Genomic DNA, 21,409 nt, shown 5'->3' on the forward strand with positions numbered 1-21,409 from the left:
CACCTACTAGAACTTATGGTCATAGATGATAGATGCCGACGCTTGAGACCAATTATATATAAAAAAAAAGAATAATTTTTGCCCGGCGCTAAAAAATTATAGTCAGCCAAATTGGGTCTTGATAAATTTTAGGTATGTATGTAAGCATACCTTTAGCCTGGCCAACAGAATAATAAACAGCTCACATTACACATTTACTTCCCTAATTATAAATTAAACAATACATTTTTATTTCAATAATTATGTAACACTTTTTTTAACATATAAATAATAAAATATCATATTTTAGTTATAATAATAACTGTGATATAATTATAGTTATTACCGCGGTTAGGTATACCTACTACATAGTACACACTATTCATTATTAAAGTGAATTTGATAGTCTCTTCACAATTTTCAAATCCTAAATAGTTTTTATTTTTATAGAACTGAATTCCTGCAGCCATAGACGCACTGAATAACTAAAATTAATCATGAATCATTTTAAATTATTTACTTACAATTATTTTATCCCAAAAATATTGTAAGTGATCATAAAAATTATTATTTAGTACTCTTACACACAATGGCACATAAACATATATTATTATTGTTATAATTATTACCTTATTAATTAAACAATATTTGTTATGTAGGCACTAGTAGGTACATATATGAATAGTACATTCAGGTACTTACCTGAACAGCATACACAGATCAATAAGTATACCCGCCCACATGGACGCCCGGAGGGGGCAAGACGGGCATTTGCCCCCCCCCTGGAATTCAAATAGAATGTTGAACATTTTAACTTTTATTTTAATTTATAAACATTTCATCGATATTTTTACTTTAATGCGTGTGGTTGATATTTGATTTCATATAATTCTAACACATTTTGTAGTATACAAGGAATAAACTTTTTTAAATGTATTTTTTGGTGTTTGATTTCATTATGCCCATCCCTGATAAGTTTCCTGAGGGCGCCTGTAACGATTGCCGTCTATCGGCATCGTACATTATTCCTTAAGTAGGGCGCACGCTGCCTAATATGCTGAGTGTGAGGAATTGCGAACGCAGCTGACTGCTGACCAAGGGCTTTAGGCACACGGCGGCGGTGTATATAATTATGACCGATGCGGTGTTTGACAGGATTGTGCGACACGGAGAAGAAGACAACTACAGTAACGACGACTCCGCGACGATCCGTACGGCCACCTCAACTATCCACACTCACGGCACGTCAACACCCACCCGGATCGGTAAACCATCTAACACATTTATATATATATATATATATGCCAGTATAATAACTATTACCTATACTTTTACATAATAATTCTAATAATTCTACCATAATAATAATCATAGGCGTGTCTAGGCCTCATTCGCAGGTCGTGCACAACAGTGGCATATCCTGCAGGAGGACGGGGTTACTGCACTAGAATTATCAATTTTTATAGTCTTATAAATATAAACGTTACAAGTCCACACGATGAAAATTAAAAAAATATTATATGAAATCAGAAACTGAGAAAAAAATAAGGTTATATTATGCACCACAATTTATAATGTAAGTTAGATCAAATTACGCCTATGATAATAATACACATAATTTATACATTATATACTTATGTGCTTTACTTCAATAAGGTAACCCTGATCTAAGTATTAATATTACACACCGAGGTTGAGTCCCCGAGACCTCGTTAATATAAACAAAACTTAAACCTGTAGGGTCCGTAGGCCCGGTGAAGAGGGGACGTTACACGCCCATGCTCGCCCACCAAGCTTTATAACTTTTACTAGTTCAAGATCTGTTAAGATATGTTCGAACAATTAAATATATAATACATCGATTTACTTAAATATATGTTCACTGTTCAGTCTATACCGAGAGCTAATCGGTATTGACGAAGTTCAGACGCAATAGTCTTATAAATGTATTGATTTTTTGATTTATTAAATAATTTATTGTGGCCATGCAATTAAAAAAACAAAACAAAAAAATGTATCAATAGAAGTAGAAGTAGTAAACGATTGTCCCAAAATTGCTTTTTTCATTCTGATACGAATAATATTGTTTTTTTCCGTTCAATCTGCGCGCATACACTTTTATATAAAATATTATAATATATAGGTTTATATATATATTATATTGATAATATACATTATGACTAAGTAACACGAGAAACAATTTAATTTATTTAATTGACAAAAACAATATCATAATGTAAATAACGAAACTAAGGAACTACATAACATTTTTTCTCGTATCTACATCGATAGTACTCGTTTACTTTATGTTTTTTCTCTCTAAAAAATGTAATTTACACAAAACACAAAACAAATAGAATAGAAAAAAAATATATAACAATAATAATAATTATAATACGATTTAAACGGCCTCGAGCGTGCGTGGCGTTGGAACGTCGTCGTTTCTTGGTCCCGTAATGTATGATTTGTCTTCTGAAAATAATAACAATACGCATTTTACTATTAAACCCACGACGTGATCACGTAATAGAAAAATATTCATTATTTTATTATATAATATGCTTGCATGAATTAAAAACACTTTAATACACCATTATACTCGTTGTAATAATATTGTATTGTAAGATTATAGTCCAATATTTTTATTTGATTTTAAATTTATCCGCCGAGTAGGTGCGAAAATGCACAATGTATCACAGATATACCTTGTACACACTACTGCGAGGTGTATAGAAACTCCAATCCCACTTTTTTGGTTATATATAAAAAAAAAAGAAGACATAGAAAGAGAGTTTTTAAATTTTTAATTATGTTTTGACTTTTAACGTTATTACCTTTGACACATTTTCTACCGAGAAAGCGCTGATAAGAAATTTCCAATTTTCCCCATTTCCATCCATTACTACGCTATACAGTGATGTATATGGTATACATTCGTTTTTAGTTTTGGCTCTAACTTTTTAGTTTAATATTAAATGGCATCGATAAAATCATAGCTTGGAAAACGTGTTAATCATGTCTACGTGGACAACCGTCGGGCGTTGAGTTATATAGTATAGATCTTGACCAAAATGTTCGATCTATGTATATTAATACATGATACGTTGCGCGTATATCTGGGGGTATTCCCTTTTGTATTTTTTTAAATATACGTAAATGAATATGGTTAAAAAAATGTCATATATATATACATATACGTATATAATTTATTAATTATCAATATTTATTATAAATTATATCAAATAAGTATAGGTACCACTGCACCTTTATACAGAGGCCTTTGAAGGCTAGGCGTACAAAAATTGTTTATTCATTATACATTATTATTTACCACCCAATGTGTTAAATTATAATAAACAGGATTTTAAAGCATTTTAAAAACCATCGTAATTTCACATAATAGGTAGTACTGGCTGATCGAAGAGAATTTTGACGAAGGTGCACGTATGGGTAGGTAGTAGGTACTATTGGAGTACATAAATAAAAATCATCGAGACAGCACTGATGGCTGCGGCTGTGGTGTTCAATAGTGATCGTGTGAAATTTTTATAAAGTTTACTGTAAAAGTACACAATAGACCAAACAAGGTACCTACTACCTACATCGTAAATCTGTCTGTCTTAAGTTCTTTTTATCCCCCGAACAATTCAGTTTTACCTTTTTTTTTGTTGGGAGATGCGTGAATCATTTTCAAAAATATATAAATATAGCATCATGTAGATATCATGTTATGTAAATGGCGACCAAAGTTGGTTGCTTATAGCCTAAAGGAATAGACTATAGCCTATAGGTACCTTTTCTCCGACTTGTCCTCTATGATATATGCTATTTACAATTCAGTATTTAAGAACATTAATTGTATGCATTATATACTATACATATATAAATATTGTTAAAGTTTTTTGAAGAAAATTTGATGGCCTTAAAGTTTTTGTTTCTGTGGACAAGACAATACGTGAATATTTTCATCTTTTCAGGTAGTTAATTGGTTATTTAAATTAATTAGTAACATGAAAATAAAGTACACTATGAACAATATTAATCTATATAAATATTTATTTATATATAGAGGTATATTATCGTATTTTATGCTTATATTGGAGAAAATTTAAAATAAATATAGAATAAGAATTAATAAATTTAGAAAAACTATTAATAGATGAGCTATTATGTTAATTAAGTGACTATACTACCAGGTACTCCACATACAATATCGGGCCACCTTACGAAATGTTTTTCCGGGCCCTTTATAAAACTTTATAAAAATTACAAATAAATTTCAATGGACTCGCGAGCTCTTAAAATAGCCGGGCCCCTGTACTCAAGGTCTATTAGTCCCACTTGTGGAGCCCCTGTACCTATACTACTATAGTATACTAAACTCTTTGTAACGGGATTTTTTCATATTATGTATATGTTTCAGGAGATATTGGACCTTACAATGTATGATAATTATGTCGGGTGTTCGCAAAATATTTTGGAAATAACCAATAATATTATACCGGAGTTGTTCGCAATATCCTTTAAACACCGCGTTAGTTGATTTAATATTAGTATTGGGTTAGGATACTAATTATTAAATGTGGTCGATCATTATTCATTACCAACAGATTGAAAACCCTAGTGAAATTAATTCATTTTTAGAACCTTTGGATACCAACTTGTAAAAAAAAATTGTGTTAACGAATTAATTCATTGGATATAATTCATGTATCAAAATCAGTGTGGAATTATGACAACGACAGTATATTATTTAGGTAAAAATGTTCCCAAACCGTTAAGTAGGTAGACTCCTGGCAATCGGCGTGTCCTGAACACGACACTCGATAATTTATCATCGTGGGTAAAAATGGAGATATAATATAATACCTACGGTATCTTGGTATTTGTAAAAATGAATGATTTCTATTTCACGAGAAATATGAATTGAAAATATTATATCACTTAGACTATTTCTCAGTGTGCAGCAAATCGCATAACCCTATTAAAACGTTATCCGTGTCCTATATATTATAATATCCGCAGTGTACTCTTCAAATCGTGAAAAAATCACCGCCCGAAGCCGTTCAGTGTATTCCGATATTGCCCCCGTTATAGTAAAAAAAAAAAATCGTTCCGCACGTGTTTATACGAGCAGGTAACCTATGCGTATAATCGTCCACAAATCATTATGATTCGTGCGAGCTGTGACCGCATAACGACACAATATATAATATTATCATCCGTTCGACTCACCTACATCGTCGTAGCGTTCAAATCCGTTTTGGCGGCGACGGCACCGGCAGAGACAACGCGGGGCGCGCCGCAACGATTAGAGGTACTCGACGATGTCGCACTTGACCGCGATGTTGGGACACGACGCGATCGACGCCCTGTTGTGGTGGTGCGGTGGATGCTGCTGCGGGTGAGCGTTGTGTGGGTGGCGGGTGGTGGTGGTGGTGGTGCTGCGAAGACGACGACGACAGCGAGTCGTGCGCTCGTCTCTCGGTCAAAAGCTTTTGGAATATCGGCAGGATGGCCACGTCGAGCAGCTCGCCCTCGGACAGCGTGTTCACCCGGGACATCCCGGCACCGCCGAGCGTCGGCGGCAGACCGGCCGCGTTCGTCGGCGACCCCGCCGCCCGCCGAGCCACCGGACTCGCGCCTCCGGCCGTGGTACACGTTGGGCGTGCTGTGCATGTGCGGCGCCGACGGCCGCCTGAGCCCCGGGCCGCGGTTCCGTGACGACGACGACGACGACCCGCCCCCGCCGCCTCCGCCGCCGCCGCAGGATCCGCTCTTCTCGGACACCGAGCGGTGCATGGAACTGCCCGTGTTCAGCGACGACGAACTGTCATCCTCTACGGGAAATAAGATAAAACAGCAGTCTTAGTATTACCGTTCAGTTCACGCGGCAGACGTGTTCAATGTCATATGGACATGCGCTGTCTTCTATACAGACGATCCCGTGGCCGTGTTATTAGTTATTATTACCTAAAATCTATACAAAATGTTTTAATTTTCCCTTCGTCATATTATTCTTTTACGTTGTTGTTTTACGCGAAATGAAAACGCCGTCTTCGAGCAGCACACTGTTCGTTTTGTGCGAGCGAAACACATTATATTATGTATTCAACGTTTCACAATAGATATCGCTACGATATTAGAGTGAAAGTTCAATTTCGGGGTAAATATTAACACTTAAATCTATTTATCTTTACATAATTATAAACTTAAGCTATCAGTGTGTATGCATTGTGTATTGTCTCAACTCAACAGAAAAGTTTTAGCTCGTCCGCATTTATGAGGAACTCGAGTCTTTCAAGAAACAATCCTTTTTTTATTATTCCTTTCGTGAATAGACTCGAACGCCAAAAGGTATGCATACTTCTCAAACTTCTCAAAGAACATTCGAAATGATCGCAACATTTTTTTTATTATTACATTCATGCTAAATACTTTAATATATTTTACCTATTGTGCTATACCTGTTAATTTGTAAATTACAAGCATGACTCGAGATAGGAAAATATTGAATCACAAAATCTAGACCTTCAGAGAGCATCCACCATAAGTGCCAAATAACATAATATTATAATAGATTAAATCGAAGGCTTTGGCTATGAATCAACCTAACCCACAGACAAGAGTCAACTTCGATAGTTTTTAGAATGAATACGTTACGATAATAAATATACAATATTAAGTTTATTAAGTATATGATAAACTAGCCAAGTCAAATTTTTATTTTTCCCAATAACTAGTATAGTAGTGACTTAGGGCCGGATATTCCATAGCATCGATTGTTCAAAAAGCTTGGTTATGTGAATAAAATATATCGATAGGTACCTTTAGTTTCGAATCAGTTTTACTACCAGACTTTACTGATAGATATTGTGAATTTGTGATAGAAAATTAAATTAAAAACACCAAAAGATTAAACTCGAGAGTTTTAATTGTATTCAGTCCATTTTTGTCGCTGTCAAATGTTTATCGATGAGAGGCACATCCGCATCGCAGTGTTGGTGATACGTACGTGCGTCAACAGTCGTTGGTGGCTAGTGGCTATAATGACTATAGCTAACAATATGCGTATATTCCAGAAAATGTCACTATTATTATTTACATACATAAATGTTTGACCAAATTGACAAACAGTGTACCTAACTATAACTATCTATTAGGCATGGATAATTAATACGATTATATACAAATACTAGTATTTATAATCAACTACCTATATAGAGTAATACGTGTGCAATTGTGTCGAATTGATCTGTGAAAGTTGACGTGGTAATAAATTCAATTTAGTATTTTACATCTAGACCTGACATCATATTATTACATTATGACATACGAGAAATATTGGCAATTTAAAACTTAAAAGACTTAAAAATATGACCAGAAATCTTAATTACTAAGCAATTTGAGTCGTCGAATAAAAAAATAAACATAGTTTAATAGGTATTTGTTTAGTTTTTTGTAGGATAATTTTTTTTAATGAGTTTCAAATAGTTAAAATTTTCATATAGATTACATATAACGTAGAGAAACAATACAAGTGATTCGATCAGACAAGTAAATATTATTATATGTAAAGTTAAATTTGAAATATTTTAAAGTTAAAAATTGTATTCATTATGTCATATATTTTTTACACAGATATATCGAGATAGATTAGTGTTTATATATAGGGAATATTGATTATAAATTACTTATCAATGTTTATAACTGTGGTCAGTAACTAAATTATTTTTATTTGTGTACAAGAATGTCAAGAATTGTTATAGTTTTGCAAATTATTATATTTTATTAATTTTGTCTCTATTATTCGTTATGATTTTTGGAACCGAATGATTGTGTTAATAATAGTTATTTGTGTAGTTTCATTTTAATATCGGGTTTTTAAAAAAATTGCCCTTTGTTAGTAAATAGTAACTCATATTACTACCCATATTAATAATAAATAATAACTAATAAAAATACAATATTTTTATAAATGTAATATCTACTTATAATAATTTGATATAATTATTAAATAATAAATACTAATAATGTGACTTTTAAGTTATGACTTTATAAGGTTATATAGTTATGGTTAATTATTTTATTATAGTTATAAAAAGTAAAATGTATTGCTGCAGTTCATGGTTTATCTTTGTTTCATACAATAAATTTATTTTTAAAAATGTTCTCTCATTCAAATTAGAAATACTTATATAACTAGGTATTAAAACAATTAATGTTTTAAAATTAATCTAAGATTTATTATTATTTTTACAAATAATTTTATGAGATTTTAAATTGAATTATATGGGGAAAGTTTATACTTTTACGATAAGCGGCTTTACTGTTACAAAACAAATGTGCGAACTATAGTGTTTTTTCTGATTAACGTCTGTGTTGGGGTTCGAAAGTGAAAATATGTTGATACTGAGACACTGAGTCAAAATAATAGTATTTTTTTTTTCATCCCACACAAAATGTCATTGCGAAACAAAAAAAAAAGAAGAAAATGTCAAAAACCACATACCTAAAAAAAATAACGTATATAAAAAAAAAGTAAATCAGTTTAAACTTTCTTATTCTGAGTAAACCGCTAAAGAGAACACGACACATCGATTTTTCATCTCCAATAATATTAGAGTACTTAACTACCTATAGCTCTATCAAATTGAAAGACAAAAAGTATCAGTGTACTGCCCGTTGGTTCTGTGTCAGTAGAAGAATATTATTTAAAATAAACAGTATAAAACTCAAAATGAGTTTAAATTAAATATTATGCTTCACGTCGAATTAAAAAATATGGATGAAAGAGCTCAATCTCATGTTACTACGATTAATAAGTAACATATCGATCATCGCAGATGCCTATAATGCAGTGGTGGATTTAGGTTTTTTTTTTGTTAGAGGGGGATTTTTCATATTTTTATAAATGATATATTATATAATTTTGTAAGCACAATATTTAGGATTTGATGTTAGACCTTAAAAATATAATATAACTGTCAAGGAGGGCCCAGGCCCCTCATCTTCCCTCTTGAATCCGTCACTGTTATAATAGTTCTTATACGAATACTTTTGATTTTACTGTTCTCCGAGTTGCTCCTGCGGATTAACGTGGGATGAAGAATAGTAAATACTTATACGACACGACAAAACGACAATCGTCGGGGTATAGGTCACGGCAGTTAATGATATCGTTAAGGGCGATGGGGGGGGGGGGTAAAATATAACAAAATATAATCGTTGATGCGCCATTACCGTCGTCGGTCGGCGAATCCGCATTATTGTTGAGCAAGCCTCTGGTGACGGGCGGCGGTGACCGGTTCGCGTGTCGTTGCGTTTGCGTCAGCCACAGCTCGTCCTGGTGCACGAACGTGGGTTGTTGGCACGTCCTCTTGGTCTGCGGCATCGACGGCCGCCTGTGCGCACAACTGGCCGCCGCCGTGTGGGACGCAGCGGCGGCGGCCGACTGATGTTGTGGCGTCGTTACGCTACCGCTGGCCCGCCTTTGATGGCCTGTGCCACACGACTGTGAAAAGGCACGGACAATAATAATAAAATTGTATAACGTTACACGAGTTTTTCCATAGCTTATCGCCTTTTTGTCTACCGCGTTTGTGAAAAATAAAAATATTAAACCCACAATATATGATAATATATTGTATTATCCGCTTTTCACGTCATTTCAACGATAATATATTTTCCAAAAAACAATTACAGCCACCCGTTTAAAAAAATATATAAATATCATTGTAACACGCAAGGAAAAGAAATTTGATTATCGGTGTTGTTTTTACTTTTGGACATGTATTTTTTATCAAACGATTTCGTAATATAAAAAAAAAACCGTTCTGATAATATGTAACCTGATTACACGACATTTTTCCATTTAAAATTAATAAAAAAATTGAAAACATTTTTCAGACATAATTATTTCGACTTTGACCCAGTGAGTTTTAAAAACAATACTATAATAGTTTATTTATTCACAGGATATAGAACTTTCGTAACAAACGGATCAATAGAGAGGATAATACTTTTTATTCTTTAAGTATTATTTGAAAACGTTTTCGTAATTTGTCGGAAAGTTACATTATTTTTCATTTAGAACAGAAATTCATTTTAATATTCCAGTCCTGACAATTTCTCTTAAAGAGACAATATAAATAATGTCAAGAAAAAGTTTGTGAAAAACATAAAAAAACGAATACTCGTTATTTGTGTATGCAATATTTAAACATTTTTCTTTTCAAAAATGTAAACTATTAAATTCAAGCTTTTAATAAAATGTTATATAAAACATACTCGTGTAGGAGATGGCGTGAAGTTTACAGGTTCGTCTGGTGGTTTGGCGGGTTCGATAGAAATTGATGGGATCCTGGTATGTCTTTGACACGTTTTTCTGAAATTCAAAATCATTAATATTGTTGGAAAAATAACGATATTTAATTTTGGATTTTGATTAAAATTCAATATAAGTTTAGGCCTTGGTAATTATATTTTTATAAGATATTTAAAAGAATATTTAAAAGAAATATAATCAAGAAATTATTATCACTATAAGTAATAGGTAAAATCTTTATAAAATCGTCTATATTCTAATAACACATAATTACATCCTCGTAATTGTTTCTACAATCGACAATGTATATTCTCTATAATAACAATAATAATAATAAAAAATAGTAAGATAACTACATTTATTAAATTGTTGAATGAGAATCGCAATTAATTTATGTATAAATAATAAAATAATTAAAAACAGCAAGTTATGTGAAATATTACGAATTTGTCCGAAAATATTTATACAGTCGTTATAATTATTACACATTTGTATAAATATAACGAATTGCATTGGTAAATTTATTTTTTGGAGCTTCAATTTAAATTATGATGTATAAGCGTTAAATAATTATATTACTTTTCTGGAGAATACTGTTCGGGCACAAGTACTTCGATAACACCATTTGAATCTTCTTCTTGTATAACATCGACTTTAGTCTGTTTCTCTTCCATTAATTTTTTATGTTCTGTAATTATATTTACATAGAAATTGATCAAAACTCAACTAATAAGTTATATTCATAATATTAAAATTAATTTTAATAGTAATTTTTAATAAGTTAAAACTAACTTATTTCTGACAACTTGAGTGCCCGGAACGTATCGATCTTTAATACCATCGCATCGATCTCTCGATCCACATCCAATATTTGCTGTCTATATTGTTGATTTTTATTTTTTTGCGCTCGTATTTGTTCCTCTGTGTCACAGACATCTTTGTAAGTCTTAGACATTGGCCTTAAAGTAGCTCGTATCCGTTTATCTACTCCTTGCGGATTTCTTTTTAATTCTACAATCTATATATAAAAAGAATAATTTTAGAAAGAATATAGTTGTATTCAAGTTACATTCTGCATAAAATAACAATTTTAATGCTATGCATTTTTTCCTGTATTTTTATCAAGTAATTGTAGTTCTTTGAATTTAATTCTTGCATCTACTGTTTCAAATAATTCAAAATGAATTTTTTCACGCGATCTTTTCAGTGTACGTACCCAACTGTACAGCTCGGAAGATGGTGTACGAAATAAAAATACAGTAGGGACGGGAATGGTTACAGTGGAATGCACATAAAGCTGTTACTCACTTTCGGTATGAACACCAGGAAAAGCGTGGCAGTGGAACAAAACAATATAAACACTGATATGATGATGAAAGACGCGTCCTGTTGGTCGCTCAGGACGAAAGAAATTGCCGCACCGGCGACGCACATCAATACCACGTTATACACGCTCATGCCCACGTACTTCGAGTCGTTTAACGCGGGTATGCTCACGTGTCGGGTTTCCCAAGCTAGAAAAGCTCCGAAGACCTAAAAAACGAACATATAAAAATGTACCGCTGTAAGTTTTATACTTAACGTCGTCTCGCATTTACAAGAAAAAAAACAAAAACAATAACACAAGGAAAAAAATGTTTGCGTACCATTAGTGATCCCTTGTAGACGTATATGATGGCAAGAAATACGGTCATATGATCGCTCTGACAGTACTCGTTACATGGGATGATCGAAATGTCGTCACTGTGCGGGTGTGGCTGCACAATAAAATATAAAGGTAACGTATGCAAATACAAAATATGTAATAATAAAATAACGTAATAAACACCCGAGTAAATATTTTAGTCATGCCTGTTATTTTTTATAATTTTATATTATTATTTTACTTATCTTCCATTTTGAGTTTAGTTAAATGAGAAAAAAATAGGTAAAAATGTACATAAAATATGTTTATAATATACTTGAATAATAGCTTGATATACACTTTCGGGTCTTGATTTATGATAAACCACTATATAAGTTGGGTCATATAAATTTGGGCCGTCTCAGTCGCACAAGAAAAATAATGATTGTATTTATTTACGAATTATAAATCGCGCAATATTATCATTTTATTCAACTTATGAGTTATAGCTGCAAAAGAAAAATTAATAATACCTCACATCGTATGGAAAAACAAAGAAAGATTTGTGACGTGTTATTATAATTACATTATTTGTATACAACTATTAATAGTACCCAGGATATTCCCTATGGTACTTTTTGTGTTGTCGTGACCTATGAATAATCGAATCAAGTACGAGCACGAAAAACCATGAGTTTTGCCAAAGTTATCCTGTGAAAATGTATTATTTTATTTTTTTTTGGATCTTTCGCGACACCACACCCATTATATATTATTCTGGGGACTATACAAATCGGGGGGTAACAACAAAGTACAAACACGTTTCCACTATGGTAGAACTAACCAAGTGTGCTTTTAATTTTAAATAGCACAAAGGATTCATTTTTAACCCTATTTTTCTTGTTTCTCGTTATTTAAAAAAATTTTATTTATGTAATTATGTTTATTTTTTTGTCAGCTGATGTTTTAAATATTTTACAATGTCATTTTTGGTGATTGTTTATTTATTTTTTCCTACAAATGAATTTTTTTTATAACTTATTATTTATTTTATATATCTACATTTTAGTTATAGTTTAATAAATATTTTTTTGATTAAAATTACAATTTCACACATTATTTATGAATTCAAAGGGAATTTTGAGATATTTTTTGAAACTATTTGATAGAAAATATGTCTTTCTTTTTTTGTAATTTTTGTGTTAAACTGGACTAAAAGAAAAGTAGCTTAACTATAAATTTGAAAGAGTTGTTCAATTTACTGTGAGGACTCTTATTTTAAATCCCAAAATATATTATGATGGTTTTTAAAGATCTTTGATGTTTGTTCCAACCTAAAGCTTATAATATAATTTATTAGATATTTAGATGTATAAAAGGATTAGTTAGATTTATTTTAATATTATTTAAAATATAATATTCTTTTTGTCTTTGATAGAAACAGTGATTAGTTATTAATTTTATAGTTATCAATTTCTATTCATCTAAAAATTAAATTTATTATTTTTTTTGTTAAATAAAAAATAGATTAATAGCACGTATCAATATATATGACCATGATAATTTTATCTACACACCTTCATAAATACACTTAACTTTGTTTGTGACTTTATAATATGAGTGAAGTTTAAATTTTAAAGTCTAAAATATTTTTATTTGTCATGTAAGTTATTTAATGTACTGAAGTTAAAATGGATTTGTTGATATAAAACTGTTACGTGTATAAATGTAAAATGTACGTATATGTAGATATTATTATAGTTAATATGGAGGATATTCATAGGTAGTTTTAAAGCTCAGGATTATGAAGGAAAACATTAGGCGTGTCATTGTATACGTTATGAGGTTGATATATTTTAATATTCGCTCCCATGCTTCAAGTTTTTACTCACATATGATACCATTTGTTTAGTTTCCCTGTAAAACGGATCTGAAAACTGCCACGTGAACATTATTCCTAAGTCGATGCATAACAATATGCCAACCATGAGGAAAAGCTGCGTGTCTTTTACGATCTGTAACGTTCAAAATAATTTACGTTGGTATAATATTATTTAGTAAATAACTTGTAAACGTTTTTCAAAAACAATTTATATATACAGTGTGATTCTTTTATCATAAAACACTCATTATTTCAAAATGTATTCATGTTTTTGGAAACATATTTTCAAGTATATAGTGTGGTATAGTATAGTTTCAAGTTGTTAAAAAAACAACGTTTATATTAAAAAATTACATTTTTAAATATTTTTTAAGTTTTTTACTTTTTTGAATAACAACATAGTGTAATTTAATATTCCAAAGCAGAATATTTTTCTCAGTATTTTGATACATAAAAATTGAATTTAGGGCTAGTAGTTTATGAGTTATAAGTATTTAAAGTTTAGATGCGCGGAGTGGAGTGGTACGGTGTCACCCTGCAAAATGTTTGTCCACTACTCCGCTTGTCGTAATTTTAAATAAGTATAACTCATTAACTATTCGCCCAAAATTTGAATTTTATGTATCAAAATACTCAGAAAATTATTGTGATTTGGAGCATGAAATTTAAACTCTATATTGTTATTCAAAAAAGTAAAAAACTTAAAAAATATAAGGATAAAAAATATTTAAAAATATAATTTTTTAATAAAAACGATGTTTTTTAATAACTTGAAACTATGTAAAAAAATGTTTTCAAAAACATGAATACTTTTTGAAATAATGAGTGTTTATGATAAAATAATCACTCTTTATATATGTATTCATATTTAAAATTTTAATGATTTTCGAGTATAGTTTAAGTTTATTATGCCTTAAGCCTTTAGGAGGTTAAATGTTAATTTATAAAAGTTTAGCGTTGTCGAGAGGGTATCTTCATAACCATTTAAATAACATTTATATATTGTTTTGAATAAATATTAAAAGACTGTGACAAGTGACACAAAAAAATAAAAAAAATAATCGCAATCTGTGAGAAAAGAATTTTTTTCACGTCAATTTGGTCATTATACAATTATATTATGTTATTTCTGTATGCATAATTTATATATTTATTATATATAAAATAGACGTCTTTACTATACGTATTTTAACGTGTCTCGGAGATTCATACTTACGTATTAAGTCGATTCGCCCGTGACCAGTTATCATTTTATGTATAATCAGATTTTTCTTTGCGTTACATCAAACAATTTTAGCAAGCTCACCTTTTTATTGATGGTGATGTCCGTAAAAATTGAGTGCACCCTCCAGGTTTTTGAGAACATCGCACCGAACGCCAATGAAAATCCGGCCATCAGCAACCACGCTCGTGCCGCACATATATAGGGAAACATGTTTATACTGGTCATCCGACTGTTGAGACCGAGAAATATGACACTACTGTATGTTAACATGGCCCCGATAATAATTAAGTTGTTCAAGTGTGGACTGGACATTTTTATGTACCTGAAATGTGCCACAATTAAACGTGCTGTAGTCGATAATATTATTGTATGTAATATTTATAATAATTTATACTCATGAGTTGTACGTTTTTAATAAGGTACTTAAATATTGATCGTCTATATACTCTGTGTTTGGTATCTACACTGTTATTACATTGATGATGATGGGGGTATATTCGTGACTTATTCAATAATTATTACAATTTCCACACATACGTAGAGCTGCCAAGTAGTTCGTGTAGGCTCTCTTATAGTCTTATTCATACAAGCATCAACAACCACAGGTTATACAAAATAAATAAATAAATAAATAATATTAAACATTTCGTATGCTATGGAATTTTGTATAAAAATAAAAGTAGCTTTTTGAGTTCTTCCCGCGCCGAGTCATAGGTACATATTTTCGTTAAAAATGTTATGAAGTGCAAACGAGAAATTTTTTTCAGTGTTTTTCTGAAATATATTATTAAAGTACTGTTTAATAAAATATTTCAATGAATATGAATTTGTAATGTTTGATTCAAAACATATTATAAATGTATGAATAAGAAAAAGTAGGGTTATGCCGCCTCGTATGATGTTTTACTTAATACAAAAAGAAATATAAATTAATTTAATAAATGAAACTAAGAAAGGGCCTCATGTTTTAGTAAAGATCCATACGCAGTTTAATATTACAGTTGTTCTCTTTTGAAAAGGATTACTATGCGTTGTTTGAAGCAATTGTTTTCTTTGCTTTCGACTATAGGTACGCCGTACGCGACTAGTGCGTTATAAAACATTTAATGAATACTCAATTGTAGCGTTATTGTTTCGAAAACATAAAATTAAATATTAGTTATATTTATTTATAACTTACTGGCAGGAAATAATAAATTTAATTTGGATGATGGACATTGCAATTTGCAATATAAAAATTAAAAAATATTCTAGTTACGCTATACAAAATTAAGAAATATCAGAATTTAAATAAGAGAGTAGGTATCACGGTCTTGTATAAAAGAAAATAGATTATAGAAAGAATAAATTATAAAATATTATTCTTTCTTAAATTTTATTGAGTAAAGTGTACAAAGAAAAATTTTGGTTTTAATTTAAAAATGAATAATGTAAAGATTATTATTTTAAAAGTAATATTTCAATAATTAATTTTGAATGTATAATTATATACAAATTAATGTTAAATTTGTTAATATATTGATAAAATAAATAAAACATAAAATAAGACTTATCTATATCAAATAATATTTTATTATTTTTAAAAGATCTTTTAAAATACAAAGGTCTATGGACTGTGTAAGTTAAAATAATTATTAATTTAATTTTATACATGTAAAATTTAAATGTCAATGATTATTATATACATTATACTTTCTAAAAATTTTTGAAAAATTAAATAATGTATTTTGTAAATCAATTTTTATTACTTTTATGATATCCTTAGCCATGTTTGGATCTTATATGTATAATGTATATCTTCTGTATACTGTATGTAGTATGCAGTATGCATTTATTAAATATTTGACATTTGGTAACTTTTATACACTTTATTTTATCATTTTTTAATGATGGTAGGTAAAATTAGTTTATATCGACTAAGTTAATTATGGCGTACAACTTATTCATGCGGTTTTATTTATGTTTAGAGGCTTACGACACCACTTACTTTTGATCTCTGTACCGTATGTTAACAATGAGGAACACAGTGGCAATGACGATACCGACGACCGCGGCGACGGCAAGTCCTATGTAAACGCCAACGTTAACATGAGAGTCTTCGTAAATAGTAAGAGTCCGATCTTTAGGCGGCCCTTTACCACCGGCTCTCCACTTCACTTCTTCCCCAACACTCAAGTCTAGTGTGCCCGTCACTCCGTTATACTCTCCAATCTTCACTTCTTTGTCTCCTAAAGCAAAAAAAAAAAAATTATAAATATATAGTATAAGGAACATCCGAATTATACATGTCTTATATAGCAAAACAACAATAATAACATTGTGTAAGCGACGTATTTTAAACAAACATAGATAGCGTTTTCTTATTGAAAGATTATTTATAGTGACAACCAATCAGATATTATTTATGTATTATTATAAAAATTTAGATTATATCAATGATTGTACTTTTGTATATTACTATTTGTAACTTATAATTAAAGTTTTCAATAAATACGTATTAAAAAAATATTTTTCGATTTTGTAATAATGTTTGACATGAATAAATATAATATATTTTCATTCACAATGTTTATTTTATTAATAAAATATATTTTATATTAGGACGTATAAATGTATGATACACATTTGAAGTAAATACGATTATACCTTTGATTAAATAAAATACATGATTAGTTTTCTAATAGTATTATAAATGGTATAATATTAATAGAATATAATTTGTGGTTATAATGCACAACTCAACTATAGGTATAGTAATATAAAATCTTACATTCAATTAATTTGAATTATAAAAGTATATTTCTTAGTACATAATGTATCGCCAAAATCAACTAGGTTGTTGACTCACATATTTATCAATCTAAAGCAAACTATGATATTCATCACGAATATTTTACAATAACTAGTGGCAATGTAATTTTGTCTGAATGTGCCAAACGATTACTCGCATGACTTAAGGAGTGTATTTTTTTTTTTTCTCGTGTCAGGCATCATATAATTAAATTTAAAACAAACTTGTAATTTAAAAAACAAAACTAAATAAATAATATCAAATAAGTAAAATATGAATAATAATAACACACAAATATAATGGTAACAAGTATTGCGTGCTAATTATATATTTTCTTTGGTCCAGTATATGGCTGTATTTACCGCCTTCTTGTTGCCTATCATAAGGTCCTCTTGTGTACATGGACTTGGCCCTCTTGGGCAGACAAGTAGGTGTGACGTTGTCTGATCTTGCCCACATATACAAGTTATGTCTTGTTCTCCATATCCCCATTTTCTCATATTTTCTTTTGTCCGTCCTACACCAACACGCAGTCTGTTCAGTGTCTTCCATACCGGCCAGTCTAGGTTGTTACCATGAGGTAATCTTTCTGCTGGTTCCAACCATCTTTTACCATTGGTGTCCGTGATCAGTTTTTTCCACTCATTTAGCCTGCTTAGTAAAGGTGTTTCCGTTAGCTCTTCAGTTATCTTTAGGAAGGACTTTCTTGATTTCAGACGAGAAGTGGGGTCATTTTGGCCGTACATGGGGTGCCTCGTGTCACTTTTTTGTTTACCGCGTTCAATTTTAGAGGATATCAGACGTCGAACTGATGGTGGTGGGATACCTGCTAGTAGGTAAACTTTGTCCATTGGTGTATTTCTTAGGCATCCTGTGATTAGTCGACATGTTGTATTTAAGGCGATATCTATTTTCTTCGCGTGAGTAGAGCTTCTCCAGACCGGGCATGCATACTCCCCTACTGAGTAGCATAGTGCCATCGCTGAAACCCGTAACGCATGTGGTTGTGCGCCCCATGCTGATCCCGTTAATTTCCGTATAAGACCGTTCCGGGTATTGATTTTCTTACTCGTTTTTTCGCAATGGGTCTTGTATGTTAGTGCTCTATCCAATGTCACGCCTAAATATGTGGGTGTGCTACAGTGAGTTAGTTCTACATCTTCCCATTTCACTATCAGTTTTCTGTTGGCCTGCTTGTTTCTCAAGTGGAAAGCACTTACATTGGTTTTACTAGGATTTGGCTTCAGATAATTTGCCCTATAGTAGTTTCCTAAACGGTCCAGTGTTTTAGAAAGTTTTGTTTCCACTGCTTCAAAACTATCTTCTTGTACAGCAATTGCCGAATCATCTGCATATACATAGTGTTTTATGTTGTTATCCGTAGATATGGGCTGGTCATTGGTATAGATATTAAAAAGCGTGGGGGCCAAAACACTTCCCTGTGGTAGCCCATTTCTTATATTTCTCCATCTGCTGTTTTTCCCGACTAGTGTTACAAAAAATCTTCGGTTACTCAGTAATGTTTGAATGATTTGCGTAAATTTGTAGTCTCTGGTTATCTGGTATACTTTAGAAAGCAATAAGCCATGGTTAACCGTGTCGTACGCGGACGACAGATCGATAAAGGATACCCCAGTGACTTTCTTCTCTTCGAACCCATTTTCAATATATTGGGTTAGGTTTAATACCTGCCCCGTACATGATTTCCCCGGACGGAAACCAGCTTGTTCCTTTATGAGTTGGTCATCAATGGCAGGGCATAGTCTGTTTAGAAGAATTCTTTCGAGTAGTTTGTATGTGTGACATAATAGAGAGACTGGCCGGTAGCTAGATGGAGTATCAGGTTCCTTACCTGGCTTCAGCAGAGCTATTACTTTCGCCTTCCTCCAGATCTTCGGGATCTTTAAAGTACTCCTGATATTATTAAAAAGACTTAGCAGCCATAGTCTTGTGGTTTTTCCAAAGTGTTTTATCTGTTCTGAGAACATGTTATCTAACCCGGCCGCTTTCCCATTCTTTAGTGTCTCCATAGCATCGTCAAGTTCCGTAAGTAGGATCGGATTTCCAAGTTCATGCGTTTCATTGTTTTCCGTTCGTGTAATCCTCGGTTTATAAGGTCTGGGTTTTGTCATTTTATTTTTACCGTTCATTAGAAGATGGTGTGCAATTTGGTTTGGTGTTATTAATGGAACCTTTGGTTTTTCTCTTGGATTACTGTCTAAGCGCTTAATGAGGTTCCATGCTTTCTTACTACTCCTTTTCATATCTACTTCTGTTAGTAGGTCACACCAGCGTTTCCTTTTCACCTCAGTTAATAAGTTCATTAGTTCTTCTCCCTTTTCTATCGTATCCTCATCGAATGGGTCGGCCTCATATTTATCGGTGTATTGTTCTAGAGTTTCTACTAAATCAGGTGTTAGCCCTAGGATGTGCTTTATTCGACAGCCTCTTGGTATGTATTTTCTGGAGATGGTTTTTACTAACTTTGTAAAGGGTTCATAGTTCTCGTTTACTGGTTCCAGTGTGGTTACCGCATCATCTAGGGCTTTAGTAAAGGTGTACCAGTCTGCTTTTTGAAAGTTATATCTCCTCAAAAATGGAGTGTCACATGGTTTAATCACTGCTGTAATTTTGCACAATATGGGTCGATGTTGCGTGTGTGGTATCGGTCTTCCGATTTCCTTTGTACATTGGGGAGCTATCATATCGCTTACAAATATTATATCGGGGTTATAACCTTTTTTCCATCTACCACTGTTGAATGATGGTGGTAGTTTTGGGTCATGGATTAGTGTTAGCCTGTTGGACTCTGCCCAAACTTCAACTTTATCGCCATTATTATCTGTTTCGTCGTACCCCCAGTTGGTATGGTGGCTATTAAAATCTCCTATAATAATGTGAATATTTTTAGTGTCGAAGTTAGCTGGTTTGTCGAATGCAAATGTTGAGTTAGGAGGTTTGTAAATAGAGGTCACAGTGCATTTTCCAACTTCTATAGTGAGAATCTCAATGTCGTCTATCTCTGTTATTTGGCTTGTCGTTACATCAATTGAGGAGCGGACAAATATAGCGCTTCCATACTTCCTGTGTGGGCGTATTGCAACGAGCTTCATCCCATTGATTCTTGGATTATTCATACCTTCATTCCTATGTGTTTCTTGCACACATAGCACGTCACATGAATTTTCTTTACATAATTCAGCAAGCAGTTCTTCCTTATTTGAGTTTATACCCTCAATGTTACATGAGGCGATCGTCAGTGCTGGCCCTGATAAGGGCCGTTTTTTATCTAGTTTTGTAGAGATCATATGCGCCTGGGTTTGGAAAAATTAGCCGTTAGGAACGTTGCCTAAGGAGTGTATAATGCAATTGAAATATTGTATATTCAGTTTGCTCGTAAAATAAATAAATATTAAATGATGCCTAGACAAAAAAATAAATAAATGCGGTAGTTTGTTTTATTGAGATTGGTATAAGTAATAATTATTTTTTATTTATACTACTAAAACTTAACTATTGACCGAAAAAAACCATATTGAGTTATTAAATGTTTTACTTGAAATTGTATATATTAAGATAAA

General features: G+C 31.8%; 1 protein-coding gene across 1 annotated transcript in view; it reads right to left on the minus strand.

Annotated features, from left to right (window-relative positions):
- Nucleotides 1-2,164: 2,164 nt before the first annotated feature.
- Nucleotides 2,165-21,409, minus strand: part of LOC132930977 (gamma-aminobutyric acid type B receptor subunit 2-like) — a 280,952-nt gene continuing 261,707 nt past the window's right edge. The window contains 13 exon segments of the mRNA XM_060997114.1: nt 2,165-2,451; nt 5,215-5,404; nt 5,406-5,594; nt 5,596-5,819; nt 9,223-9,493; nt 10,270-10,366; nt 10,886-10,994; nt 11,099-11,324; nt 11,615-11,839; nt 11,953-12,063; nt 13,823-13,945; nt 15,119-15,359; nt 17,025-17,265. Coding sequence (XP_060853097.1) covers nt 5,291-5,404; nt 5,406-5,594; nt 5,596-5,819; nt 9,223-9,493; nt 10,270-10,366; nt 10,886-10,994; nt 11,099-11,324; nt 11,615-11,839; nt 11,953-12,063; nt 13,823-13,945; nt 15,119-15,359; nt 17,025-17,265 — 2,171 coding nt within the window. The 3' untranslated portion in view covers nt 2,165-2,451; nt 5,215-5,290.

The sequence above is a fragment of the Rhopalosiphum padi genome, chromosome 4 (assembly GCF_020882245.1).
Source record: "Rhopalosiphum padi isolate XX-2018 chromosome 4, ASM2088224v1, whole genome shotgun sequence".
NCBI lineage: Eukaryota > Metazoa > Arthropoda > Insecta > Hemiptera > Aphididae > Rhopalosiphum > Rhopalosiphum padi.